General features: G+C 60.1%; 1 protein-coding gene across 15 annotated transcripts in view; it reads left to right on the top strand.

The window, feature by feature from the left end:
* Positions 1 to 26,906, top strand: part of GAK (cyclin G associated kinase) — an 86,070-nt gene that overhangs the window by 19,917 nt on the left and 39,247 nt on the right. For 13 of the 15 annotated variants that reach the window (XM_054485913.2, XM_054485914.2, XM_063663457.1 and 10 more), the window contains 7 exons: positions 8,611 to 8,753; positions 15,062 to 15,187; positions 16,947 to 17,036; positions 19,536 to 19,671; positions 20,044 to 20,156; positions 22,821 to 22,911; positions 24,450 to 24,573. In XM_054485913.2, the coding sequence (XP_054341888.1) occupies positions 8,611 to 8,753; positions 15,062 to 15,187; positions 16,947 to 17,036; positions 19,536 to 19,671; positions 20,044 to 20,156; positions 22,821 to 22,911; positions 24,450 to 24,573 (823 nt within the window). The remainder of the gene's footprint in view (positions 1 to 8,610; positions 8,754 to 15,061; positions 15,188 to 16,946; positions 17,037 to 19,535; positions 19,672 to 20,043; positions 20,157 to 22,820; positions 22,912 to 24,449; positions 24,574 to 26,906) is intronic. The other 2 variants (XM_063663454.1, XM_063663456.1) reach the window with 2 other exon arrangements.

Below are 26,906 nucleotides of genomic sequence, written 5' to 3'. Positions count from 1 at the left end.
GGCAGCTGTCTGACAGTAGTTCTGTGAGAGGCCCACGCTGACGCCCAGTGAGCTTCCCACCGTCCGGGTGGGCCACCTGCGTTGTCTCCTGGCGGAGCTGCGGGCAGCCAGAGAGCCGGGCTCCCATCCTGCCTGTCTCCAGTGGCAGCACGGGGCGGAGCATGGTGGCCTTCCGTGGGCGGTGTTGAGCAGGGGTGGAGGAGTGTCTGTCCTTCTCAGGGCTCGGGTCCCTGTGGGGCAGAGCCTGGTGGCCTTCCGTGGGTGGTGTTGATCAGGGGTGGAGGAGCATCTGTCCTTCTCAGGGCTCTGGGGTCCCTGTGGGGTGGAGCGTGGTGGCCTTCCGTGAGCGGTGTTGAGCAGGGTGGAGGAGCGTCTGTCCTTGTCAGGGCTCTGGGGTCCCTGTGGGGTGGAGCGTGGTGGCCTTCCGTGGGTGGTGTTGAGCAGGGTGGAGGAGTGCTGCTGTCTGTCCTTGTCAGGGGCTCTGGGGTCCCTGTGGGGTGGAGCGTGGTGGCCTTCCGTGGACGTTGTTGAGCAGGGTGGAGGAGTGCTGCTGTCTGTCCTTGTCAGGGCTCTGGGGTCCCTGTGGGGTGGAGCGTGGTGGCCTTCCGTGGGCGGTGTTGAGCAGGGTGGAGGAGCGTCTGTCCTTCTCAGGGCTCTGGGGTCCCTGTGGGGTGGAGCGTGGTGGCCTTCCGTGGGTGGTGTTGAGCAGGGTGGAGGAGTGCTGCTGTCTGTCCTTGTCAGGGGCTCTGGGGTCCCTGTGGGGTGGAGCGTGGTGGCCTTCCGTGAGCGGTGTTGAGCAGGGTGGAGGAGTGCTGCTGTCTGTCCTTGTCAGGGCTCTGGGGTCCCTGTGGGGTGGAGCGTGGTGGCCTTCCGTGAGCGGTGTTGAGCAGGGTGGAGGAGTGCTGCTGTCTGTCCTTGTCGGGGGCTCTGGGGTCCCTGTGGGGTGGAGCGTGGTGGCCTTCCGTGAGCGGTGTTGAGCAGGGTGGAGGAGTGTCTGTCCTTGTCAGGGGCTCTGGGGTCCCTGTGGGGTGGAGTGTGGTGGCATTCCGTGAGCGGTGTTGAGCAGGGTGGAGGAGTGCTGCTGTCTGTCCTTGTCAGGGCTCTGGGGTCCCTGTGGGGTGGAGCGTGGTGGCCTTCCGTGAGCGGTGTTGAGCAGAGTGGAGGAGCATCTGTCCTTGTCAGGGCTCTGGGGTCCCTGTGGGGTGGAGCGTGGTGGCCTTCCGTGGGCGGTGTTGAGCAGGGTGGAGGAGTGCCGCTGTCTGTCCTTGTCAGGGCTCTGGGGTCCCTGTGGGGTGGAGCGTGGTGGCCTTCCGTGGGCGGTGTTGAGCAGGGTGGAGGAGTGCCGCTGTCTGTCCTTGTCAGGGCTCTGGGGTCCCTGTGGGGTGGAGCGTGGTGGCCTTCCGTGGGCGGTGTTGAGCAGGGTGGAGGAGTGCCGCTGTCTGTCCTTGTCAGGGCTCTGGGGTCCCTGTGGGGTGGAGCGTGGTGGCCTTCCGTGGGCGGTGTTGAGCAGGGTGGAGGAGTGCCGCTGTCTGTCCTTGTCAGGGCTCTGGGGTCCCTGTGGGGTGGAGCGTGGTGGCCTTCCGTGGGCGGTGTTGAGCAGGGTGGAGGAGTGCTGCTGTCTGTCCTTCTCAGGGCTCTGGGGTCCCTGTGGGGTGGAGCGTGGTGGCCTTCCGTGAGCGGTGTTGAGCAGGGTGGAGGAGTGCTGCTGTCTGTCCTTGTCGGGGGCTCTGGGGTCCCTGTGGGGTGGAGCGTGGTGGCCTTCTGTGAGCGATGTTGAGCAGGGTGGAGGAGTGTCTGTCCTTGTCAGGGGCTCTGGGGTCCCTGTGGGGTGGAGTGTGGTGGCATTCCGTGAGCGGTGTTGAGCAGGGTGGAGGAGTGCTGCTGTCTGTCCTTGTCAGGGCTCTGGGGTCCCTGTGGGTGGAGCGTGGTGGCCTTCCGTAAGCGGTGTTGAGCAGAGTGGAGGAGCATCTGTCCTTCTCAGGGCTCTGGGGTCCCTGTGGGGTGGAGCGTGGTGGCCTTCCGTGGGCGGTGTTGAGCAGGGTGGAGGAGTGCCGCTGTCTGTCCTTGTCAGGGCTCTGGGGTCCCTGTGGGGTGGAGCGTGGTGGCCTTCCGTGAGCGGTGTTGAGCAGGGTGGAGGAGTGCTGCTGTCTGTCCTTGTCAGGGCTCTGGGGTCCCTGTGGGGTGGAGCGTGGTGGCCTTCCGTGAGCGGTGTTGAGCAGGGTGGAGGAGCATCTGTCCTTGTCAGGGCTCTGGGGTCCCGGCGAGGAGAGGAGAGGCTGCAGAGGTGGACAACTCCATGTCCCTCTGTGGGTGCCCAGTCTCATCAGGGTTGAGCCCAGGAAGATGGCACGACGACTCCGTGGTCTGTTTGTCAGGACAGGAAGAGAGGCCGGTGGGTTGGGGTGGTGCTTTCGGAGAGTTCTAGGGGCAGAGTGGTCTGTGTGAGTAACTGCGGGGGATGTCGTATTGGTATCACTGGAGCCCACACTGACTGGCTGGAGACGTGGCCTGACCCTGCTGAGCCTCAGGCTGTGTCTGCAAAGGGGAAACAAGACCTGTGCCTCGGAGGGCAGCTCCACCCCCCAGCCCTGCCTCGTGCCGATGCCTCCAGAGCTCCTGTGCCAGGAGGCGAGGGGAAGTTGAGCACTCGGGGAGGCCTCAGAGCTGCGGCCTGGCCGGCAAGGGGGTGGTGACACTAGTGACTCCCCTGCATCTGTCCCCCAGGCAGGGAGAGAGGGGAGAGGAGAGGCCGGGAGCAGCAGGGGAGACTGAGGAAGGAAGCCCCGCAGAAGGAAGCCTGTGGGGAGGGCACCTGTAGCCGCGTGAGATCTGTCGTCCACAAGCCAGCCCCTGCTCAGCAGCCAGGAGGAGCTGTTACCGCAGGGCCGGCTGGCGCAGGCCTGAGGGGACAAGTAGGGGTGGGGCAGCAGGTCAGCAGAGAGGGCAGCAGGAGGGGCATGTGTCCAGAAATGGAGGGCAAGCAAGGGGGTTCTGAGCTGAGGGGGGACCCCTGCACTGAGCAGGGCCCTGAGCGTCGTGGAAGGGGCCCTGTGCTTAGTGGAGGGGGGAACTGCACTTAGTGGGAGGGGGGCATCCTGTGCTTTGTGGGGGGCCTGCATTTAGTTGGGGGGGCCCTGAGCTTAATGGAGTGAGGACTGCACTTAGAGGGGAGCTCTGTACTGCTGAGGGTAGGGGTCCCTGTGCTGAGTTGGGGGAGCCCTGTGCTGAGTGAGGGAGGGTGGACTGTGGGGTGTAAGCTGCTTGGATGTAGCGGCTGCACCTGTCAGTGCCCTGTCGGGCAGAGTCTCCTCTCTGCAGCTGTGCCTGGGAGGAGCTGGGTGAGACCTGACTGCCCGAGGGCCCCTGGCTCTGCCCATGCTACTGTGCCTGGGGGCCCCACCTGGCCCTTCCTTGATGCCACACCTGGCAGCTGGCCCAGGCCCCTCTGCGGCCCTCCAGCGCCTGTTGCCAGGGTTGTCCTGACGTGGGTGGCGGATGGGTGCTTGACGTGGCCGAGAAGTCTCGAGGGTGGGGGGTGGTCAGAGCCGCCTGTGGGCTGAGGAGATGCTTCCAGGTAGCCCCAGTTCTTCAGCTGACACTGTGGGGATGTGCCGCTCGTGTTTCTCCGTGTTGTGTTCTGAAACGTCAAACCTGCGGAAAAGCTGAAGGTAGCACAAGGGACGTCCACTGTCCCCTTCCTGCTCATGGGGTTCCCCAGACTTGAGCGTCTCCCACGGCAGCTTTCCCTCTGTCCATTCTAACCGTTTAAAAATAAGTCGCAGACATCAAGAGCAGAAAGCCTCATAACCCTGTACAGCCTGAGAGAAATTCCATGACGGCCACTGGTGTTTGTGCCCCTGAGAAGATCCTCGCGATTTGGTGAGGCTGTGCTGTGTGGTCCGTGCTGGGCCCTTCCCGTCCCTGTGTCTCCCATCCCTGACACGTCGCTCCCGGCCCCTCCCGTGCGTCCATGCAGTCTGTGCTGGGCTGTGTCTCCCATCTCTGACACGTCGCTCCTGGCCCCTCCCGTGCGTCCATGCAGTCCGTGCTGGGCTGTGTCTCCCATCCCTGACACGTCGCTCCCAGCCCTTCCCGTGCACATACCAGGGCCTCGTCAAGGCTCCTGTGTGTGTTCGGTTGAGGTGTCTGTCAGTTAGTCTCTTGTTGTTCATGGCACTGTTTTCTCTGGATGTCCCTGGACTCTGACACCCGCTCCTGGGCTGTGCTTCTAGGGCCTCCCGCAGAGCTGGGAGGTGCTGAAACCAGTGGGATTAAGATTCGTCGGGAGCACGCGTCACGCCGTGGGGCCTCCTGCTCGTGGTGTTACTTGTCAGTTTTCATTATAAAAGAATACATGCTGATTGACAAAATACAAATAACACAGAGTTAGGCCAGGCACGGTGGCTCACGCCTGTAATCCTAGCACTTTGGGAGGCCGAGGCGGGTGGATCGCTTGAGGTCAGGAGTTTGAGACTAGCCTGGCCAACATGGCTAAACCCCGTCTCTTTTGTATTGTAAAAATACAAAAATTAGCCAGGCATGGTAGTGGGGGCCTGTAATCCCAGCTACTTGGGAGGCTGAGGCAGGAGAGTTGCTTGAACCTGGGAGGCGGAGGTTGCAGTGAGCCAAGACTCTGTCTCAAAAAAAAAAAAAAAACACCAACAACAACCCAGAGTTTTATGAGTGCTTATGAAAATGGGATTTTACTTTATATAATTTTCCTTTTTAAAAAAATTTACCATATCAGGCATATTTTTTTGGAGACAGGGTCTTGCTCTGTTGCCGAAGCTGGACTGCAGTGGTTCATAGCTCACTGTAGCTTCAAACTCCTGGGCTCAAGCAGTCCTCCCGCCTTAGCCTCTGGAGTAGCTGGGACTTCAGGTGTGCACCACCATGCCCAGCTAAATTTAAAGAGTAAACTTTTCTTAGAGACAGAGTCTCACTATGTTGCCAGGCTGGTCTTGAACGCGTGAGCTCAAGCAACACCTGTAGCACTGGGATTACAGGTGTTGGCCCCTGTGCTTGGCTAAGTTTTGTATTTTTTGTAGAGATGGTGTCTTGCTGTGTTGCCCAGGCTGGTCTTGAACTCCTGGGCTCAGGTGATCCTCCCACTAAGGCCTCCTGAGGCGCTGGGATCGCTGGCGAGAGCACCCTGCTCAGGCCTCTTTCCACGTGGTGCGGTCACTTCGTTCCATCCAGAAGGCTGCTTGGTTTTCCTGGTGTGGATGCATCACTGCGTCTTCTGTTTGAGGCTTGCGGGCTTCCTCCTGGAGCTGCAGCCTGCCTGCTATGTGAGCCTTGCCCCACCCTTTGCCCAGCACACTTGGGGCAACTTGGATAAAGGCCAGATGGGGCTTCATGTTGGTCTAGTGATGGATGTTTTGCTGCTTATCTCCCTCGCTCATCATTTCTGAGATCAGAAAGCCTTTGCGAGGGGTAAATCTTGGCTCTAGACATCCTGGCTTTGGAAAGCTTGAGCAGGACAGGTGTGAGAACTGAAGCTGCTTGGTGTCCAGTGCGTTCCCAGGATAGTGTGCATACGGGAGGGGCGGGGATGGGGCCGGAGCCAGCGGCTCATTGCTGCCCCTGCATGGGGTGGTATGGGAAGGAGAGGGGCCGGGCCCGGCCCCTCAAGTCATAATAAATACATGAGGCAAACTAACGCATGCGCGTGCCAGCTCACTCCTGGGGACTGCCTGTCTGGAGCAGCATGTGCGGCTGAGAACTGAGCTGCAGGGCTCTGTGGATGGCACAGCTGTGCCAGGGGAGAGCCGCAGCATCTCTGAGAAGCGGGAGGGATGTGGGCTCCCCCGTGCAGCTGCAGGTTCAGGGCTCACTGGAGGAGGCCTGGAGGTCAAGCTCCGGGGATATGCCCGGCCCCTCCCGTGAGGCAACCCCTCCAGTGCCCTCTGAGGGAAGAGCCACATACCCGTTCCCTACTCAGTCACATACAGAATTTTTACTTTTAAAAACCCCATTTATTCTCACTGAGAATGAGGCACTGAACAGGGGGGCCAGTTACCACTGAAACGGACTTGCCCATCCATGATGGCCAGCGTAGAGGGCAAGTCACCCCCGCTCTGACTCCCTGGGCCTGGCCTCAGCCTCTCCCGGGTCTGTTCCTCTCTTTCTGAGCACCCCGTTCCTCCTGTGGGTGCCCCTCATTTTTCCTGAGAGCCCACCTGTTTCTCCGAGGGTTAGCACAAAACTTTTGAGGGAGCTGTGGTGAGGGCTGGGAGGGCTTTCACCTGGGGTTGAGGGCCAGGGCTGGCAGAGCTGGGGGAGTGGGAGGGCCCCTCAGCTGGATGCAGGTGGGGGCAGTGCTGGGCTGTGCTGGGGGCACGCAGGTGGGTCCGGTCTGTGAGTCAATTCTAGCGTGGCCCAGCCTGAGCTGTGGCAGGTCCCGACCGGCTCTCACACCATGCCTTTGTCGTCAGTGGAATTGAGTCGGCTGCACGCTTTGCTGTGTGCAGGCATCGGGGGCTCAGTGACTTGCCAGACACAGCTGATCCATGCCTACGCCAGGTGGTTGGGTGGCTCGAAGAGCCAGGGAGAGAATGAGTCCCAGGAGAAGGGTGCATGTTTAGGTGGCGTGGGCAGAGTTGGTTCCTTGGGAGGTGAGCGGAAGGGGCGGTCTGGGACGCATCCTGGCCGCAGAAGCAGCGTGTGAGGGGTCCTGAGGCAGGGAGGAAGGGAGGCCGGTGTGGCTGGGGGCGCAAGCTCTGGCAGCGTGGGGGAGATGCTGGGTGTGGGTTCCGTGGGTGGTGGTGCTGGCCTTGGCCCTGGGGCTGCAGGGGTGGTGGCCTTCACGGGTGTGGAGTGAGATGAGCAGAGGGTGACGGTGGCTGCTCTGTAGAGAGCAGAGGCAGGAGCACGGGGCTGAAAAGATGGGGCACAAGATGCAGAGGCCCCAGGGATGATGCCACACATGGACTGTGGCCAACTGAAATGGGCAAGACCCAGGGTAAGATCAGGCTAGGAGCAGGATGTGTTGGGTCTGCACGTCTGTGGGGGCTGCATAGGGGTGCTGGGGTGACTGGCAGTGTGAATGCTCCGGTCCCCAGCAGGTCCTCAGCCCTGTGTGCTGCCCCGGCCCCACATCCCTGGTTTCCTGGTTGTGCCAGGGCTAGGGTGCCTGGAAGGTGCCAGCCATGGCAGGACGGGCTCCCTGGGGTGTGGGCCACGTGCAGGCACTGAGACTGTTATGAATGTGAGAATGATCATTTGTCATCTGAGGACACTGAGTGTTCACTTAGAGGTTTGAGCACTTGTGTATTTGTAGTCATTTCTCTTTGTATCCATGTTAATGACATGCCTGGCTTGGTTGCCAGGACACAGATGTGGTTCTCACATTAACGGCTTGCCGGCTCAACTGCTGGGACGCCGATGTGGTTCTCACGTTAACGGCACGCCAGCTCAGCTGCTGGGATGCTGACGTGGTTGTTGCTTTGGTGGCGCTTGGGCGTCTTGCCCCCTGGCCTCTGCTCTGTGTGTGACTTGACTATGGGGCTGCTCCGGGCCCACCCCTGCCACTGGGTGGTGGTCCCACACACGGGGCTGAGGTGGGCATCCTCATACCTGCAACCCTTTCTGCAGCAGCTGAAGGAAGGAAAGGCGGGAGCGGCACTCAGGGCGGGCTTGACTGGGACTGTGGCTGGAAAAGGCAGCGTGGCCCGGTGTGGTGGAGTCCATAGTAACGTGGCCTGGGGTGTGGCAGAGTCCGTAGCATGGCCTTGGGCATGGCAGAGTTCAAAGCGTGGTGTGGCGTCTGTAATGTGGCCCAGCGTGGCAGAGTCCGTGGCATGGCCTGGGGCGTGGCAGAGTCCGAAGCGTGGTCCGGTGTGGTGGAGTCCGTAACGTGGCCTGGGGTGTGGCAGAGTCCCTAGTGTGGCCCGGCGTGGCAGAGTCCCTAGTGTGGCCCGATGTGGCAGAGTCCCTAGCGTGGTGCGGCATGGCAGAGTCTGTAGCTTGGCCTGGGGCCAGGGAGGGCAGAGCACCGATAGCTCCACGGTGATGTTGTTAACAGTAGAGAGTGGTGACTGCAAGTTGTCCAGGTTCTTGGTGTTTTGAACAAACTGGACAAAACGCCCAGCAAAACAAAGAAAGAATGAAGCAGCAAAAGAACGAAAGCGGGAATTTATTGAAAACAAAAGTACACTCCACAGTGTGGGGGTGGCCCAAGCAGCGGCTCAAGGGTCCGGATGCAGAATCTTCTCGGGTCCAAATACCCCCTAGAGGTTTCCCACTGGCCACTTCGTGCTCACCTCATGTAAACGAAGTGGTAGCCCGCCATCAGCCTAATGGTTGCAGAAAGCAGCTAACCAGAAGGTCACACTCCTGTGCAAACATCTGATTGGTTACGAAAAGCAATCCGAAGACAGGGTGAAGTTACAGAGTTGCAAACGAAGAGGAGATCTGTAGTCAGGCAGTTTCCCATCTGCCAGGCAGAAAAGGTCAAAGGGAGTAGCCTCTGGTCGTTTTGTTACTTAGGTGTGGAAAGTTAGGGTTTTCCTTTCCATTTAGTTCTGGGAAGTCCACGTGAAACAGCCTTAGGTTCCTTGTCTCCGGACCCTGTTCTCCTGCCTCCATGTGAGTTTCATTCTCTTTTAGGGCAGCTGGTGGAATTTTTGAAGAAAATGGAATCTCGAGGTCCCCTGTCGTGCGACACGGTTCTGAAGATCTTCTACCAGACGTGCCGTGCCGTGCAGCACATGCACCGGCAGAAGCCGCCCATCATCCACAGGGACCTCAAGGTAGCGGCTCCCTCCACACGCGGCTGCCAAGGCCTCTGTGTGCGGGTCCCGCTCGGTTAGGAGCCGCCCATCATCCACAGGGACCATAAGGTAGCGGCTGCCGAAGCCTCTGTGTGCGGGTCCCACTCGGTTAGGAGCCGCCCATCATCCACAGGGACCATAAGGTAGCGGCTGCCGAAGCCTCTGTGTGTGGGTCCCACTCGGTTAGGAGCCACCCATCATCCACAGGGACCACAGGGTAGCGGCTCCCTCCACACGCGGTTCACAGCCTCTGTGGGGGGGTCCCACTTGGTTAGGATGCGGGGGTGAGAGCAGGTGAGGCTGCACCATTTCACCTAGAAGATGTGCGTGAGCCTCTCAACAGTGGAAGCGGATCTTCCAGAAACGTTGCTTTTTCAGCCCTGAAGAAAATTAGCGTCTGTCTCACAGGCCTTTGCCGACAGAGATCCCGGGATGGCCCCGCCTCCCTGCTGGGGGCCTTCACTCCCAGTGTGGGGTGCTCACAGCCTGGAGCTTCTGTCTGGAATTCCAGGTCCCCGTGCTGGATGCTTGCTCACTCCAGTTTCCGTGGGGAGCTGCGGACGAGGGTGCCCGCCGGTGGTGTCAGTTCAGGACCCCATTCCTGCTCACCCCACACTCCTTCCTCGGCAACCCCCCCCCCCCCAGTGGTGTCAGTTCAGGCCCCGCATTCCTGCTCACCCCACGTTCCTTCCTCAGCCCCCCAGTGGTGTTGGCCCAGGCCCCCAACTCCTGCTCACCCCGTGCCCCTTCCTCGGCCCCTGGGCAGTCCTGGACCCCACAGTGCCTCCCTGGTTCGGCCTCTTGGAGCCGGGAGGAAGCCCAGCGCTCGTCTGCCTGGCCCTGTCTCAGGCGCTGGGGTTGAGGGCCGGACCCCTTACCTGCTCAGCTTGAGGAGAGCTCTCTGCACTTCCTGACTGTCCCCCCACTGCACCTCCCATTCCGTTCACGGGCAGACTCCCCTGCCCGTCTCTCCTGTCACCACGGGTTTCTCCGAGGCGTGGCGTCCTGGGGTTGGCGTGATGTGGGCATGACCACTGGCTGCATGTAAAAGGGCTGCCCTGCCCACCACACAGCCACACAGGTGCTTCTAGACCCGCGCTCCATCCCTGCCCGCCACACCGCCACACAGGTGGTTCTGGGCCAGGGCTGGGCCCGCGCTCCATGCTGCCGCCGGCACTGCGCGGTTTCCATGTGACGTGGCTGCTTCCCACAGCCCCACAGAGGACACTCCTGCTCCGTGGGCCGTCCATGCCCTGAGCTGCCTGTGTTGATTTTGGCTGGCCTGGGGGGGAGTATAGTCTGATGGGTTGTGATTTTGCCTTTTCCTGATATTAATGAAGTTGAATGTTATAGTCATTCGGGTCTTGTTCTTCAGTAAACTTCCTTTTGTTTCTTGCCTTTTTAAAAGATTTTCCACTGGCTTACTGTGTTTGGTTCATTGGAGCGGCTTGTGTATTCTCATAATCTGCTAAATGTCGCCTGTGCTGCCGGCGTCTTCTGGTTTGTGGCCCAGTTTTCACTCCTGCTGTTGTGTTTTTTAAAAAACCCAGGACTTTGTGAGGCTTCTCCGTTATCTGTGAAGCCTGTGCCTGGCCTGCGCATGGTGGCCCTCGTCCTCCGTGCTGAGGCTTTTGCTGAAGTGGTTTTTTGAGGTTTTTTTTTTTTGAGTCAGAGTCTGGCTCTACAGCCCGGGCTGGAGTGCAGCGGCACTGACAGGGCTCACTGCTGCCTCGGCCAACTTGGTCCAGGTGATCTCCCACCTGAGCCTCCTGAGTAGCTGGGACCGCAGGCGCACACCACGCCTTCCTAGTTTTTGTATTTTCAGTAGAGGTGGGGTTTTGCCATGTTGCCCAAGCTGGTCCGGAACTCCTGAGCTCGAGTGATCCACCCTCCTCAGCCTCTGAAGGTGCTGGGATTCCAGGCATGAGCCACCGCTCCCAGCCTGCCGAAGAGTTTTAAAGCCTTATCAGTCCCAGATACTTTTGTCCATGTCTCTGGGGACGTGAGGACATTTCTGGTTTTTTTTTTTAGGCGGAGTCTTGCTCTGTCACCCGGGCTGGAGTGCAGTGGCATGATCTCAGCTCACGCAGCCTCTGCCTCCTGGGTTCCAGCGATTCTCCTACCTCAGCCTCCTGGGTAGCTGGGATTACAGGCGTATGTTACCATGCCCGGCTAATTTTTGTATTTTTAGTAGAGACAGGGTTTCACTGTGTTGTCTAGGCTGGTCTCGAGCTCCTGACCTCAAGTGACCCACCGCCTCGGCCTCCCACAGTGCTGGGATTACAGGCGTGAGCCGCCGCGCCCTCCCACAGTGCTGGGATTACAGGCGTGAGCCGCCGCGCCCTCCCACAGTGCTGGGATTACAGGCGTGAGCCGCCGCGCCCTCCCACAGTGCTGGGATTACAGGCGTGAGCCGCCGCGCCCTCCCACAGTGCTGGGATTACAGGCGTGAGCCGCCGCGCCCGGCCACAGTGCTGGGATTACAGGCGTGAGCCGCCGCGCCCGGCCAGGACATTTTTTATGTGGTTTTGACACCATTATCCACACTGAGGTGGGAGGAGCCAGGCCTTGTCTCTTGCCCTCCTGTTCTCAGCCTTCTCTGGTTTTCCCAAAGTGTGGCTTCTCTCAGACCTCGCTAATCGGGAGCGGCGCCTCTGGCCACGGCTTGTGGAGGACGCCCTGCGCTGACCTGGGCTCCCTGCCACTGCCCAGGTCGAGGGGACGAGGAGGCCAGGGAGGCCCCATCCCCGTGGCGTCTCTTGTGGAGCACGGAGCTGTGTTTCAGGTCCTGCTCCCAGCACCCACCCCAGCTGCTCCTCCAGCTGCTGAAATCTACCTGGCCTGTGTCCAGAGGTTTCGTTCACCTGGAATTGACCTTGTGTGACCTGAGGTGGGAGCTGTATCCTTGAGTCTACCTGGCCCTGCACCCAGTGCATCAGCTCATGTCTGCCCATGCAGCCACCTGGGCCCCGCCTCCTCTCCAGCATCTGCTCGTGGGTGCCTAGGAGGCCCTGAAGCCCCCCAGTTCTCCCCATGTGCCCTGGGTGGGAGGCCCAAGGCTGTGGCTCTCCATGTGTGCCCTAGGTGGGGGATCCAAGGCCGTGGCTCTCCACGTGTGCCCTAGGTGGGGGATCCAAGGCCGTGGCTCTCCACGTGTGCCCTAGGTGGGGGATCCAAGGCCGTGGCTCTCCACGTGTGCCCTAGGTGGGGGATCCAAAGCCGTGGCTCTCCACGTGTGCCCCAGGTGGGGGATCCAAGGCCGTGGCTCTCCACGTGCGCCCCGGGTGGGGGATCCAAGGCCGTGGCTCTCCACGTGTGCCCTGGGTGGGGGTGCCTAAGCCGTGGGCACCCATGCTGAGCTGTTCTTACTGCACAGGCTCATTCTGCCTCAGCCTGCCTCAACCCACCCAGGGCCAAGGCTCTGGAAGGCAGCTTTCCTCTGTTTCTCTGGTTAGGGCTGCCTTTTCTGTACTTGGCTGTACACCCCTACTTTATAGCACGGGTGTCTTCATGTAGATTTTGAAAATGGGTAAGTGTGGCCTTTTTCGTTTGTCCCCTGAACTCAGAGGGCCTAGAATGCCAGGGTGTAAGGTGGCCGACTGGACAGATGCCCCATGGCAGAAGCCTGTGGGCACCGCCGTGGAGCCTGCTTCTGAGCCCCAGGCCCTTTCGCTCCTGCTCCTTCCTTTCCTCCCTCCGTCTCTTCCTTCTGTTTCTTCTTTCCTTGTATTTTCCTTTTCGAAAAGTACATTCTGCCCAGCACACAGGGTTGCTTTTGAGGGAAGCTTCTTCAAGGCTGCAAGCAAGACCCCTGGTTTCCAGAAACCCACGTGCCTGAGGCCCCGTTCTGACGGAAGGGGCTGCAGGGCTCCAGGAGGGGCCGGTCCTGCCTGTGGAAGGTGCTGTTTGCTGTCTGGGTGGTTCTTCCTGAGGAGTCTTGAGTGGTGGATTTTCTCACGACACCGAGACCTCTTGGTTCGCGTTTTTGAAGTGTGATGGGTCGTGTAGCGGGGCTTGAGTGTGTATTTTAAGGAGAACAGAAACAGAAGAGTTGAAATTGGTGAAGAATCGGTGTTTGTGAGCCAGGCCTGCACTTCACAGCACTGGTCTTTAATGCTGCTCCACAGCGACGTGGCGGGAACCCAGGCCAGCACTGCAGCCCGCGGGTGTTCACCTGTGGCCTCTGCTGCAGGAGTCTGGACGGCTGTTTGCAGAGGGGCAGGCAGCACACGTGGCCCCACTCGCCTGCCCCGTGCGTCGTCCTGCTGTGTGCACAGCTTCATCTCTGTTGGCTGTAGAATGGGAACGCGCACATGCGGCCTCACTTGCCTACCCTGTGCCTCGTCCTGCTGTGTGCACAGCTTCGTCTCTGTTGGCTGTAGAATGGGAATGGGCACACGCGAGGGGACAGGCACTCCTGGGCCTTCAGTGGCCATGTGCCACTGCGTCTCCCCGCTGTGTACTCTGCATCTGAGCCAGGGTCGCTGATCTTTTCTCCTCTGGGCATCCTGTGAGTGGAGCCTCGCCCCACGCTCTGCATCTGATTTTCTTGCTCAGCCCTATGGTTCAGAGGCCCCGGTCCTGTGTGTGGCCCGCATCTCCTCGGGGGCCAGTGGTGGCCTTAGGCTTCACTGGGTTTCTCTGGTCGGCCGTGGGTGGCATGTGTGTCCGTTTCTTTCCCTTGTTTATGGTGAGCCATCCTGTCTGCACCATGTGGACAGCCTGTTCAGCTTGCTGGTCTGCGGAGCAGGCGTCCTCTCTAGGACTGGGGTCTGCAGGGCACTGTGGTTGGAGAGCGTCTGCATCTAACCCTGGGCGTCCCCTTGCACTCTTGGATGCCACGGCTCTGCACTTTGCCGGCCTGGGGCATGGCGGGTGCTGCTCCCTCAGCCTGTCCTGGGTGCCCATGGCCTTAGTTTGCATTTTTCTCCTGTCGACGAGGCTGGCTCATTAGAACTTGGGCTTCCTCTGGGAAAGTGCCTGCCTTTCCTCGACTTGCCTTCCTCTCGCTGCCTGCGTGAGCCCGTACTGACCGTGTGCATGCCGAGCACCTTCCATCTGTGGCTGGCGTGCTGCCCTCTCGGAGCCCTGTGCTGGCATTGTTCTTCCTCTCAAGAGGGACGCCCGTGCTGGCCATCCTGCCACGTCTGTGCTGTCTGTCTTGTTGAAGAAGCTGCTCCTTCCCTGTCTCAGAAGGAGCTCCTCTGGGCTGTCTTCCGAAAGATCTGTGGTTTGCCTTAATGTTGGGGCTGAGGCTTCCTTGATTGTGTGAGCTGGGGGCGAGGCTTTCTCCTTTTGTTCCACATGGATGCCTGGTGCCGGCAGTTGTTTTCCATGGCTCTGCCGTTAAGATGGGTGTCGTGTGGGGCGTGAGCACTGTGGGGCTGAGTCACTGAGTTGCTGCCTTGTCGCGCGTGCAGCCTCTGGCGTCCGTGGCTTCTCAGCAGCACTCGCCGGCTTCCCTGTTGGGCCCGAGCTCCCATGTCCTGTTATCAGAGCTGCGCCAGAAGGTGTAATGTGGGCTTCACAATTGTGTGACCCTTTCTGGTTTTTCATGTCTCCGTATACTTTTTTTTTTTTTTTGAGTCGGAGTCTTGCCCTGTCGCCCAGGCTGGAGTGCAGCGCCGTGATCTCGGTTCACTGCAGCCTCCGCCTCCCAAGTTCAAGCGATTCTCCTGCCTCAGCCTCCCAAGTAGCTGGGATTACAGGCGCCCACCACCATGCCTGGCTAATTTTTGTATTTTTTAGTAGAGACGAGGTTTTACCATGTTGGTCAGGTGTGTCTCGAACTCCTGACCTCAGGTGATCCGCCCACCTTGGCCTCCCAAAGTGCTGGGATTACAGGCGTGAGCCACCGCGCCCGGCCTGTGTGCCCCGTTATTAACTGGGCTATCTTTCTTTGATTTATGGGTGGTTTTTAATTTTCTGCTTTTTATTTTTCTGAATTACACATATTACATTTGATCAGAAGTAATTTAAGACATCTTTGAGGAAGGCTCCTTTGCTGACCTCTGTGAAATCCCTCAGCCCCTCGGGGCCCGCTTCTCAGGCCGGCCCACCCGCCACAGCCCCTCTGCCTAGGCCTGGAGCAGCCCCTGCACCCCGAGCTGCTGGTGCAGAGCTGGCCGTGTCCGCAGGTGTGAGGTGCTGCAGGCGCCCGGCAGCCGTGGCCCTGGGCGAGTGCTGTCTGCGAAGGGCCCTGGCTGTGTCTCACACCCGTTCGTTTTCCCTGAAGTCCCATCTCTGTCTACGCCGAGTTCACGGGACTGTCTTGTGGAATTTTACAGGTTGAGAACTTGTTGCTTAGTAACCAAGGGACCATTAAGCTGTGTGACTTTGGCAGTGCCACGACCATCTCGCACTACCCTGACTACAGCTGGAGTGCCCAGAGGCGAGCCCTGGTGGAGGAAGAGGTGAGCTGAGCGGGGCCTATGCTGGGGGAAGCTGGCCCTTCCCACATTCCGCGCCCTGAGTGCGGAGTGCTGTTCCCCACTGGGGTGCTTTGAGTCTTGCTCTGTCACCAGGCTGGAGTGCAGTGGTGCAATCCCGGCTCACTGCAACCTCCGCCTCCTGGGTTCAAGCGCTTCTTCTGCCTCTGCCTCCCAGGTAGCTGGGGTTACAGGCGCGCACCACCACGCCTAGCCAATTTTTGTGTTTTTAGTAGGGATGGGGTTTCACCATGTTGGCCAGGATGGTCTCGATCTCTTGACGTCATTTGTGATCCACCCGCCTCGGCCTCCCAAAGTGCTGGGATTACAGGCGTGAGCAATGAATAAACAGACTTTATTTTTTAGAGCAGTTGAAGGTAACAGGAAGTGGAGCTGAAAACACAGGGTGGCCCCGTCCATGCCCTCTCACAGCCCCTCCTTCCTCTGAGCCCCTCACGTCCTTGGCCCTCCTCCCAAGCTCCTTTTCCCAGAGATGGGCAGACAGATGCTGTCTCTCCCCACATGTAGCCTGCTCTCACCCTGTGTCTTGGAGCTGTAGGAGTTAACTTGCGCTTTCTGCACTTGGGCCTTCTTGCTCTTGTGTCTTGCATTTGTAGCTGACTGTCCCGGCCTCAGGGAGGTCATTCCTGGAAAGCAGGTCTTCGTGCTTTTCAGCATGAGTGGAGGGTGCTTTATCCTGCTTTCCGTAAGCTCTCATTTTCCCATTCCCTTTAAGAAACTGTGGCCTGCCCAAGGCTGTGCGCTGTCCTGCTATATAACTGCAGAGCCCGCTTGCCCGCTGCTCTCCTGTGAATCTGCAGCTGAGGGTGGGGTTTGTGTGTCTGTCGTGCACGGAGATTTCACTCTCTCCTCACAGCTCTGCGGTCCCAGCCTCTGCCTCTCACAATGTGTCTGCCGTGCACAGAGATTCACTCTTTCCTCACAGCTCTGTGGCCCCAGCCTCTGCCTCTCACAATGTGTCTGCCGTGCGCGGAGATTCACTCTCTCCTCACAGCTCTGTGGCCCCAGCCTCTGCCTGTCATAATGTTACTGCCGTGCGCGGAGATTCACTCTCTCCTCACAGCTCTGCGGTCCCAGCCTCTGCCTCTTACAATGTGTCTGCCGTGCACAGAGATTCACTCTTTCCTCACAGCTCTGTGGCCCCAGCCTCTGCCTCTCACAATGTGTCTGCCGTGCACAGAGATTCACTCTTTCCTCACAGCTCTGTGGCCCCAGCCTCTGCCTCTCACAAGTGCCTCCGTATGTTTGTGAGGCTCTCCGTTGTTAACCTTGAACCAGTCGGGTGAGCTTGGGTGGACGGCTTCCTCCTCCCAGATCCCCTCATGTACCCTGGGGTTCTGGGTGTCACAGAAGCTGCTCTGGGTGCGGCCACTCTGGAGCAGGGCCCTTGTGCCAGGTGAGACACCCTTCTCCTCAGCAAGCGGACGTGGTGCGCAGCAGGCCAATACGTGGGTGCCGACGTGCCACGAAGCACGGGAGGCCGTAGGAGATTGAGGGAGGTGAATGACTCAGTCCTCATCGTAAGGAGCGCGCTGAGGCCGAAGATGAGCGGCAGAGCTGGTGCATGGGGCCAACTGGCCTGAGGTCATCCCAGGGCATGGCGTGCGGGACAGGTTGCCCCTCAGTCTGCTGTGCATTTGGAAAGCTGCACGGAAGTGATGCAACATAAAAAATACTGTTTGTGGGATGCAACTTTTCCTTTGAAATGTTTGTGTCTTTTCAGATCACGAGGAACACAACACCAATGTATAGAACGCCAGAAATCATAGACTTGTATTCCAACTTCCCGATCGGCGAGAAGCAGGATATCTGGGTGAGGTCTGGTGCCTCTTGGTGGCAGTGCCTGGCTCTGTGCTCCCTACTCAACCCGAGGCGGCGTGGGCCAGGCGCCTGCCACTCGGAACCGGCCTGCCTCCTCGGCCCCCTCTTCCTCTCCCGTCCCCTTTTCTTTTTCCTTTCCTTAAGAATCACTGTGGCTACCACTTTGTTTTTGGTTTTTTTTTTTTTTTTTTTTTGGAGACAGGGTCTTCCTCTGTCGCCCAGGCTGGAGTGCAGTGGAGCGACCTCGGCTCAGGCTCACTGCAGCCTCCCACTCCTGGGCTCAAGGGGTCCTCCCACCTCAGCCTCCCGAGTAGCTGGGACCACAGGTGCTCACCACCATGCCCAGCTATTATTTTGTATTTTTGATAGAAGGGGTGGTCTCACCGTGTTGCCCAGGCCGGTCTCGAACTCCTGAGCTCAAGCGGTCCACCTGCCTCAGCCTCCCAAAGTGCCGCGATGACAGGCTTGAGCCACTGCGCCCTGCCCAGCCTTGACTACTTCTAATGGGGACGAATCGAGTAGCAGGCAGGGGCGTCCTGCGTGGCTGGGTCTGCCTGAGGCTTCCCTTGGCCCCGTCCGTGGCTTGTTTTGCATCTGGCCCTGAGTGCCTTGACCCAGGAGTATCCCTGCCACACCCCAGCCTTGGTGTGCTCAGCTCCCCTGCTCAGAGCCAGGCCAGAGTGAGGGCTGAACCTGATGGCTGGGGTGGTCTCCTGTGTCCTCCCTCTTCCCTGCATCTCTCCAAGGCCATGTCCCCATTGACCGAGGGTGACCACGCGTGGAGGGTGTCCTGTCTTGTGGTTCTTTTGACGTCCCCTTACCCCGTCATTCAGCCACCAGGTGTGGCAGTTGGCCCTTCGTAGTGTATTTGCCTACAGACCGGGTCAGCCGCGCCATCAGCCACAGCACGTGGGCTGCAGGCTGAGACAGTATGTGGGCTGCAGGCTGAGGCTCTGTGTCCCTTGAGGAGTGTGGAAGGATGGGGCCGCGTGCGTGGTCATTGCCTGTGTTCTTGGCCCGCCCCGGTGACTGGTCCTCTGCACATCCCGCACGAGGACACTCCGGGCCGGCTCTTGCTCGGCCTGGGGTCCCAGTGTGAGCTCTTACTCTTGGCTGGATAAGATCCTGACGCCGAAGTCATCACCAACCCCTTCTCTGGGCTCACATATTGGGTGATTGACGAGAAGTCGCTGATTGTTCGAGGCCAGTTCTGTGAAAATCCTGAGCAGACTGAGGAGGCTGCTTCCTGCAGCTTCTGCCCCGTGCCTTACACCCTGTGTATGGGGTCAGTTCTGAAAAGTGGGGCTCTGCTGTTGCCGAGGACAGGATAGGCGCCTTGCCCCTCGCATGGCACACAGCAGGTTTCTGTGCTGGTCCCACCAGCTCATAGATCCTCAGTGCATGAGTGTGTGAACCCCTGAATTTTGAAAGGAACCTTATTTATTTATTTATTTATTTATTTGAGACAGAGTCTCGCTTTGTTGCTAGGCTGGAGTGCAGTGGCGCGATCTCGGCTCACTGCAACCTCTGCCTCCCGGGTTCAAGCAATTCTCTGCCTCAGCCTCCTGAGTAGCTGGGACTACAGGCACCCACCACCACGCCCGGCTAATTTTTGTATTTTTAGTAGAGACAGGATTTCACCATGTTGGCCAGGCTGGTCTTGAACTCCTGACTTTGTCATCCACCCGCCTTGGCCTCCCAAAGTGCTGGGATTACAGGCGTGAGCCACCGCGCCCGGCCTGAACGGTACTTTTTAATCTTAAGAGCCTGGAGTCCGTTTAACACTGTCACCTGGACAGTTATTTGCGGTGAATAGAGGTGGAGCATCCAGGCCTCCCCGTGCCATGGGAAGCACTGCCGCCAGCTCCGCACAGTCAAGTGATGTTTGTGTCACCACCGACTATACCCCCAGGATCCCCAAGGAAGGGGCCACCCCTCGGCCAGTCACCATGTCTGCGGTGCTCTTCTCATGCTCATGTCCCTGTGGGCCCGGGCATCACCCCTGCTCTCCCCTCAGACCCAGGAGTCACCCCTGCACTCCCCACGGCTCCAACGTCACCCCTGCATTTCCCGCAGGCCTGGGTGTCACCCCTGCACTCCCCACAGGCCCAGGCATCACCCCTGCACTCCCCACGGCCCCGACGTCACCCGTGCGTTCTCCGCAGGCCCAGGTGTCACCCCTGCTCTCCCCACAGGCCCGGGTGTCACCCCTGCACTCCCCACAGGCCCAGGCGTCACCCGTGCGTTCTCCGCAGGCCCCGATGTCACCCCTGCTCTCCCCACAGGCCCAGGCGTCACCCCTGCACTCCCCATGGCCCCAACGTCACCCGTGCGTTCTCCGCAGGCCCCGATGTCACCCCTGCTCTCCCCGCAGGCCCGGGTGTCACCCCTGTGCTCCCCACGGCCCCAGTGTCACCCATGTGCTCCCCATGGCCCGGGTGTCACCCCTGCATTCCCCACGGCCCTGATGTCACCCCTGCTCTCCCCGCAGGCCCTGGGCTGCATCTTGTACCTGCTGTGCTTCCGGCAGCACCCTTTTGAGGATGGAGCGAAACTTCGAATAGTCAATGGGAAGTACTCAATCCCCCCGCACGACACGCAGTACACGGTCTTCCACAGCCTCATCCGTAAGTCCCGCTGGAATGCATGCGTGGGGCAGGACCCTGGAGCACAGACCCCGCATGGCTCTGGAGACCCCGCTCAGCTTGGGGCACTGCTCACCCGGCCCCACTCCCACCCGTCACCATCGTTTTGACAACATCCCTGGGGGGGGTTTCCACAGAGCTCCCCTGCCGCCCACCCTGCTGGTGAATTTGCGGTGCTCTGAGTGATCATTTTGTTCGGTTTTTGTTCTTCCCTTTACCGCTCCCTCCTTGCTTCTGACGTCACTGATGTGTGTAGAGCGAGTGGCCTCTGGTGGTCTGTGACCTCTGCCAGTGCAGGGGGTGCTGACCTGCCTGGGGAACCGTGGGGCTGAGCACACTGTGCTTTTGCTGCAGGTGCCATGCTGCAGGTGAACCCGGAGGAGCGGCTGTCCATCGCCGAGGTGGTGCACCAGCTGCAGGAGATAGCGGCTGCCCGCAACGTGAACCCCAAGTCTCCCATCACAGAGGTGAGGGAGGCACACGTGAGCCCCAAATCCCCCGCAGGGGGGAAGGAGGCACACATGAGCCCCAGATCCCCCGCAGAGGGGAGGGAGGCACACGTGAACCGCAAGTCTCCTATCACAGAGGAGAGGGAGGCACACGTGAGCCCCAGATTCCCCCACAGAGGGGAGGGAGGCACACGTGAACCCCAAGTCTCCTATCACAGAGGGGTGGGAGGCACACGTGAACCCCAAGTCTCCTATCACAGAGGGGAGGGAGGCACACGTGAGCCCCAAATCCCCCCACAGAGAGGAGGGTGGCATGTGGCTGTGCCGCTTCGTCCAGAGCCTGCACCCTGGGGGTCTCTGCCCACTTCAGTGTGGAGCCACAAGCTCTTGAGGGCCCTGGGCTCCTGCAGGAGCAGGGGCACCACCGCAGCCCAGGGCCAAGACCCCGGGGGCACGCTGGGACCATTGCCAAGGTCTTCGCACTCTGCACGTGCTCCTTTGGCCTTCTTGAGGTTTGCGGGCGCCTTTCTAGATTCTTCCCCTGACAGGACAGCATGAATTACTCCTGTGTCTGTGTTTCTGGGGTCTGGTGTCCAAGCCAGGTCAGCCGGCCCTCAGCTCTGGGCATCCTGGGGTGTCCTGAGTTGCTCCTGTGTCTGTGTTTCTGACCCTCAGCTCAGCTCTGGGCGTCCTGGTTGCAGTTGTGTCAGGGCTGGGCCCAGCCAGGGTCCACTCCCGGGCACCGGTGGCTGCTGGCAGCATCAGGGCCTGGGGGCTGGGAGACTGAGGCCCACAGGGCTGCGTGCTTTGTGGAAGTGTGAGGCCTGGGAGGGAGCAGCACGTGTTGGCTGGAAGGTGGTTTCCTGAAAGTCTTTTCTGACCCAGCCGTGGACAGGGTGCAGCATCTCCATCACCAGATCCTCGAGGCAGAGCAGACATGCGGCCCGGCCCTCACCCACGGGGAGCAGGGAGGCCCCTGGGCATCCCAGCTCAGGGCCCAGTCAGGACACGCAGGGCCCCTCTGCAGACCTCGCAGGGGTCCGTGTCCAAGGACCCAGGACTCCTGGCTCCTGCGTTTTGTCCCTTTTTCAGCCCTTGGGTCGTTTCCACTCCCTGGTAGCCGGAAGCCGGAACTTCCAGGGGCCACTGCAGTGGAGCTGACCGGCGGGGGGGTGTGGAGCGTGGGGAGAGAAGGTCAGAGCTGCTGCCCGGAGTCCCTGTCTGAGGACAGGACCCTGTGGGACAAGGAAGGTTTGGGCTGTGTGGAGGGTTTGCAGTTCCTTGGGGGCCGTGTGGGTACAGAGACCTGGGAGCAGGGGAGTGCTGGGAAGCCCAGTGCAGACGGGGAGAGGCTGTGGTGCCCCTCTCTGGCGGCCATCATGGTGGGCGCACCAGCGGAGGGAGCCCCGATGCTGGGTGCGGGAAGCATTTTGAGGTGTGGGGCGCTCTGAGGCGGGAGAGTTGATGTCACTGGTGGCCTCTCAGCAAGCTTCCCTGGGGCTGTCAGAGAGCGGCGGGAAGGGATCCCTCCTGGGCGGCCCCGCTCTTTAGCAGCCTGGGCCTCGCGTCCCCTTGCTCAGTGGCTCTTTACAGAAAATGCCTGCCCGCCCCCCAGAGGTCACAGAGGACAGTGGGCTCGCAGGGAGGTGTGGGCCTCTTGCTTCGTCGAGTGCGCTGGAGGGATTCTTGATGGGGTGGGAGGAGGTGCCGCTGGGCAGATGGGCAGACTCGGGCCCCTAGTGACGGGGCGGGGCCCTCAGTGCTTCTCATCTGAGTGCTTCTAGGCCCGGACCCCATGGGGACAAACGTTAGACCCCTGCTTAAGCCAACCGACTCCCCCAGAAAACACAGTCCATGATGGAGCTGAGTTCACAGTGAAATAAAATACTGCCCCCAGGAGGTAGTGAGCCTCACGGGGTGGCCCCCAGGACCTGAAGTGATGGAACGTCCTGGGACAGACAGGCCACGTGAGCCCAGATCGCGCCAGTGCACTCCAGCCTGGGTGACGGAGTGAGACTCCGTTTCAAAAAAAAAAAAAAAGAGGCCGGGTGCAGTGGCTCACGCCTGTAATTCTAGCACTTTGGGAAGCCGAGGCAGGTGGATTGCCTCAGCTCAGGAGTTCAAGACCAGCCTGGGCAATGTGGTGAAACCCCATCTCTACTAAAATACAAAACAAATTAGCCGGGCGTGGTGGCGCATGCCTGTAGTCCCAGCTACTCTGGGAGGCTGAGGCAGGAGAATTGCTTGAACTCATGAGGCAGAGGTTGCAGTGAGCTGAGATCGCGCCACAGCCCTCCAGCACTGCAGCCTGGGTCACAAAGCAAGATTCTGTCTCTACAAAAAAAAAAAGTTGGTTGGACAGACTGGGAAGAGAGAGAAAAGGAAAAGAAACTGCAGCCCAAGAGTCTGAAAAGCTGGGCGGGAGTGCTGAGCACCTGCAACAGCCCCGAGCGAGGCAGGCCGCGGGGCGAGGGGACGAGGGCTGTGTGCGTTTGTCGAGTTCCAGCTGATGCTTTAGCCTGTGGGAAGTTCCTCCCTTGCACTGCGTCATAGATCAGGGGGCAAAAGGATGGGCTCTGAGGGCACCCATGCCGTACCTCTCCCCGACGTGGGCAGGCGTGAGTGTGGGCAGGCGTGAGTTGTCAGTTTAGAGAACTGACCTCTGCATTTTCATTGTCACAGCTCCTGGAGCAGAATGGAGGCTACGGGAACGCCGCGCTGTCCCGAGGGCCACCCCCTCCCGTGGGTCCCGCTGGCAGTGGCTACAGTGGAGGTGAGTGCCCTGTCCTGTGCCAGCTACCTGTCCCTCGCTCCTGCTGCGCCCCGGGCACCCGCAGCACATTGGGATGGAGTCTGGGGTCCTTCTCTCCCGGGGCCCCCTCTCCCACCAGAGATGACTGCGAGGTCAGGGTCCCTGAGCGCACCCTCAGGTTCGGCAGTTCACTGGGGCTCACAGAGCTCAGCAAAGCTGGTGTCTCGGTGCAGTTCAGGAGGGGGACAGGATTCGGACTAAAGCCAGCCAAGGGAAGAGGCTCCAGGGCAGGGCCCAGGAGACCGGGCCCGAGCGACCAGGCAGCCTCGCTCAGGGGTTCTGTGGGAGGCAGCCTCCGCCGTGGCCAAGACCCCAGCATAGATCACATTGTTGCGTCTGGCACAGCCCAAGGCCCCAGGGAAATAGACACCCCTTTTAGGGATGGAGGGGGCATCCCAGGTTCCTTCCCAGGAGCTGGGAATGAAGGGCCAGGCCTGCTGTGGGCAAGGTGAACCCTTTACTACAGGAGCGACCCTGAGGCCAGGGTGCAGGAGCAGGCATTGGACAGTAGAGGGCGGTGGGGGAGACAGTTCTGCCGCTAGTGTGAGGTGGTCCCTTCTGCCGCTTGAGGAGTGGGCACCTGTGATGGGCCTGGGTGTCCCTGGAGGGCCCTCAGCTGGTGAGGAGTGGAGAGGGCCCTGGAGACAGACGCTGCATGCTCTTGGAACTCCGTGCCGGGAGTGTTCCGGAAGGTTCCGGGTGAGCCGTTGAGGACATGGCCCTGACAGGCAGCAGCTTGGGTATACAGCTCTGCATGGCCCTGACCTCTCCCGACCTCGCCCCGCATCCCCACTGCGGTGTGGGAGGTTTCGCCTGGGTCCTTCAGCTCCGCTTCCCAGGGAGGAGCTCAGCTCCATGTCTGGGGCACCCCGGTCCGTGCAGTGTGGGTCCCGCACATGCAGGTGCAGTGGCCGGCTGGGTCTCTGCTGGCTGGAGGAAGGGTGAGTCCTCGAGCTGCTGGGTTCTGCAGTGCCCCCGTCTGCTTGGTGCCGCCTGGGCCTCGGTCTCCTGTCTGTGTGAGGGACATTGGCCAGGTGTTTTTTTTAACACCCACTTGGGCCACCAAAGCCGCCTGCGAAGACCTCACTCGCGGGACCCACCAGGCCAGGGATCACCACTCTGCCTTCACGTCCAGGGTGATGGTGGCCTGAAGCTGTGGCCGTGAGGCTAGACTATCCCCGCAGACAGAGTCCCATCCCCAGCTGTGCTGAGGTGGCCACTTAGCCCTTCCACACCCAGATTGACCACTTCCTGGGTCTTTGGAAAGGCTGAGGACAGGGTAGACCTGCCAGTGCTGAGGCCTGGCTTGCCACTGTGTATGTGTGGGTCGGGGGCCTGGCCATACCACCCGCTCCCTGTTCCTGCTGCCTGGGCCCAGCCAGCAACCCGCGCCTGGGGAGGTGGGACCCAGCACCTGTGGCATGGGCCCAGCCAGCAACCTGTGCCTGGGGAGGTGGGACCGAGCACCTGTGGTCTGCTGAGACTGTGTCTCCCTGCAGGCCTGGCCCTGGCGGAGTACGACCAGCCCTACGGCGGCTTCCTGGACATTCTGCGGGGTGGGACAGAGCGGCTCTTCACCAACCTCAAGGACACCTCCTCCAAGGTCATACAGTCCGTCGCTAAGTGAGTGTGAGGCTCCAGAGCCCTGGACCTGCCGCACGCTCATTCCAGGCTGCAGCCCTGACCCTTGCTTCCTGGCTGTGGTGGAACAGCTGGTCATCAGGCCCCACAGGGACTCCTGAGGCAGTGGGACAGCATCACTCGCTTCTCCCAGGGAGTCGGAATGAGCCCAGCATCCCGCAGAGCCGGGCAGATCCCTTTCTTTTGACCGCCTGCAGGGCAAGGCCCTGCTGGGGAGACCCCTGGGCCCGCCCCTCCCTTGCTGCGATGACGCCCCTCGCCTGGGCCCGCCCCTCCCTTGCTGCGATGACGCCCCTCACTCTGGGGCGTTCCTGGGTTATTCCAGGGACTCTTTGTGTAAATTGGGTGAAACATCTGTGGTGGCGCCTCACTGAGCCAGTCCTTGAGTTAAAGCCCTAGTTACTCAGACTTAGACCAGGTGAGTCCCAGCCTGTGGTGGGAGAAAGTCTCCCTCTGGGTAGGCTGTCCAAGGGCGAGTCTGTGCGGGGGTGGCCCCTGACATCGGCCCACAGGCCCAGCAGCCTCTGCTCACAGAGCACTGGGAATGTTCAAGAGTGCGGCACCTCTGCGTTGTGGGGTCCGTGCGCTGGCTCTTCTGGAGGAGCTGGACACCCAGGAGCACGCTGGCTGCTCATCTGGCCCTGCGGTCACACCAGCTCAAGGGCGTCGGCTGTGTCAGGAAACAGCCTAGAAGCTGGGCTGGACTGGCACCCGTGATGCAGGAACTACGGCCCCTGGTGGGCCCACGTTCCTTCCACAGCTGGCGACACCCTTCGGCTTTTTCCTGTGTTCTTTGTTTTGTGCTGTGATCACTGTTTTGTGTCCCCAGCACCAGGTAGACGTGTGCACTTGTGCCTGCGTGTACCACAGCATCTGCACATGTGTGAGCGTGGGTGCATGTGTCTTTGAGCATGTGTGCATGTGAGGGAATGGGTGTGTTATGCATATGTGTGAACATGTGTGCATGTGTGTGTAAATGCTGGTGTGAGCATGTGCATAGGTGTGTGTGATTGCTGGTGTGAGCATGTGTGCTGGTGCTTGTGAGTCCTTGTGCTTGTGAATCCTTGTATGAGCTGAGTGCTCGTATTGAGTGTATGCCTACAGGCATGTGTATGAGCACATGTCCATGTTTGAGTATGTATGCATGTGTGCATGTGTACGCATGTGTAGGAGTGCCTGTGAGTGTATGTGAGCTGTGTGCATGTGTACACATGCGTGCGAGTGCCTGTGAGTGCACGTGAGCTGCGTGCATGTGTACACGTGTGCGTGAGCTGTGTGCATGTGTACACGTGTGAGTGCATGTGATCTGCGTGCATGTGTACACGTGAGTGAGTGCGCATGAACCACGTGCATGTGCACACGTGTGAGTGCGTGTGAGCTGCATGCATGTGTACACATGTGTGAGTGGGCTGCATGCATGTGTACACGTGTGTGAGTGCATGTGAGCTGCGTGCATGTGTACACGTGAGTGCACATGAACCGCATGCATGTGCACACGTGTGTGAGTGCGTGAGCTGTGTGCATGTGTGCACACGTGTGTGAGCTGCGTGCATGTGTACACGTGTGTGAGTGCATGTGAACTGCTTGCATGTGTAAGCATGTGTAGTAGTGTTGTGTGAGTGCCTGTGTGTGTGAGCTGTGTGCCTGTGAGTGCGTGTGAGCCGCGTGCATGTGTAAGCATGTGTAGGAGTGCTGTGTGAGTGCCTGTGTATGCGAGCTGTGTGCCTGTGTGTGTGCTGCACGTTTGGCTGTGTGGTTCCATTACCTGTGCGCCTTGTCCCTGTGCAACATTTTATGGAGAGAAACCTGTTCTTAGTGGGCCTGCATATCCCCAGAACAGGGCGTGAGCCCACTCACACCTCTGGGCACCTCCTCTGTGACGCTTCCTGCCTGAGTTGTGGCTGACAGAAGATCAGAGGCAGCTCCGTCTGTCTGGTGCCAGTGCACCGCCCACTGGGCCACGGGCTGTGGCTCCTGCAGGGTCCTGACAGGTGGCACTGCGTGTGGAGCGTCAGCAGGGCTAGCCATGGACCCAGCGGGGCGAGAGACTCTCCAGCGTCATCTTGGTGAGAGTGATGTTGGGATCAGAGTGGAAACAAGACAGAGAGGATGCAGCAGCAAAGCCATAAGTGAAAGTCACTAGAACAGTCACTTTCAGCGTCAGTGAAAATGGTCTCCATGGCCGCAGCACATTGTGGGGACAGGCAGAGTGGAGTCAGCAGAGGGAGGAGGCGTGTGGGGCGTCCAGGGAGCCGGGCACAGCTCCAGGGTCCTCCCTGGGGGACTCCAGGCCACGCTCCCTCCCCAGCAGCTGT

Source organism: Pongo pygmaeus, chromosome 3, assembly GCF_028885625.2.
Source record: "Pongo pygmaeus isolate AG05252 chromosome 3, NHGRI_mPonPyg2-v2.0_pri, whole genome shotgun sequence".
In the NCBI taxonomy this organism is placed as follows: Eukaryota; Metazoa; Chordata; class Mammalia; order Primates; family Hominidae; genus Pongo; species Pongo pygmaeus.
This window is presented reverse-complemented; position numbering and strand designations above follow the sequence as displayed.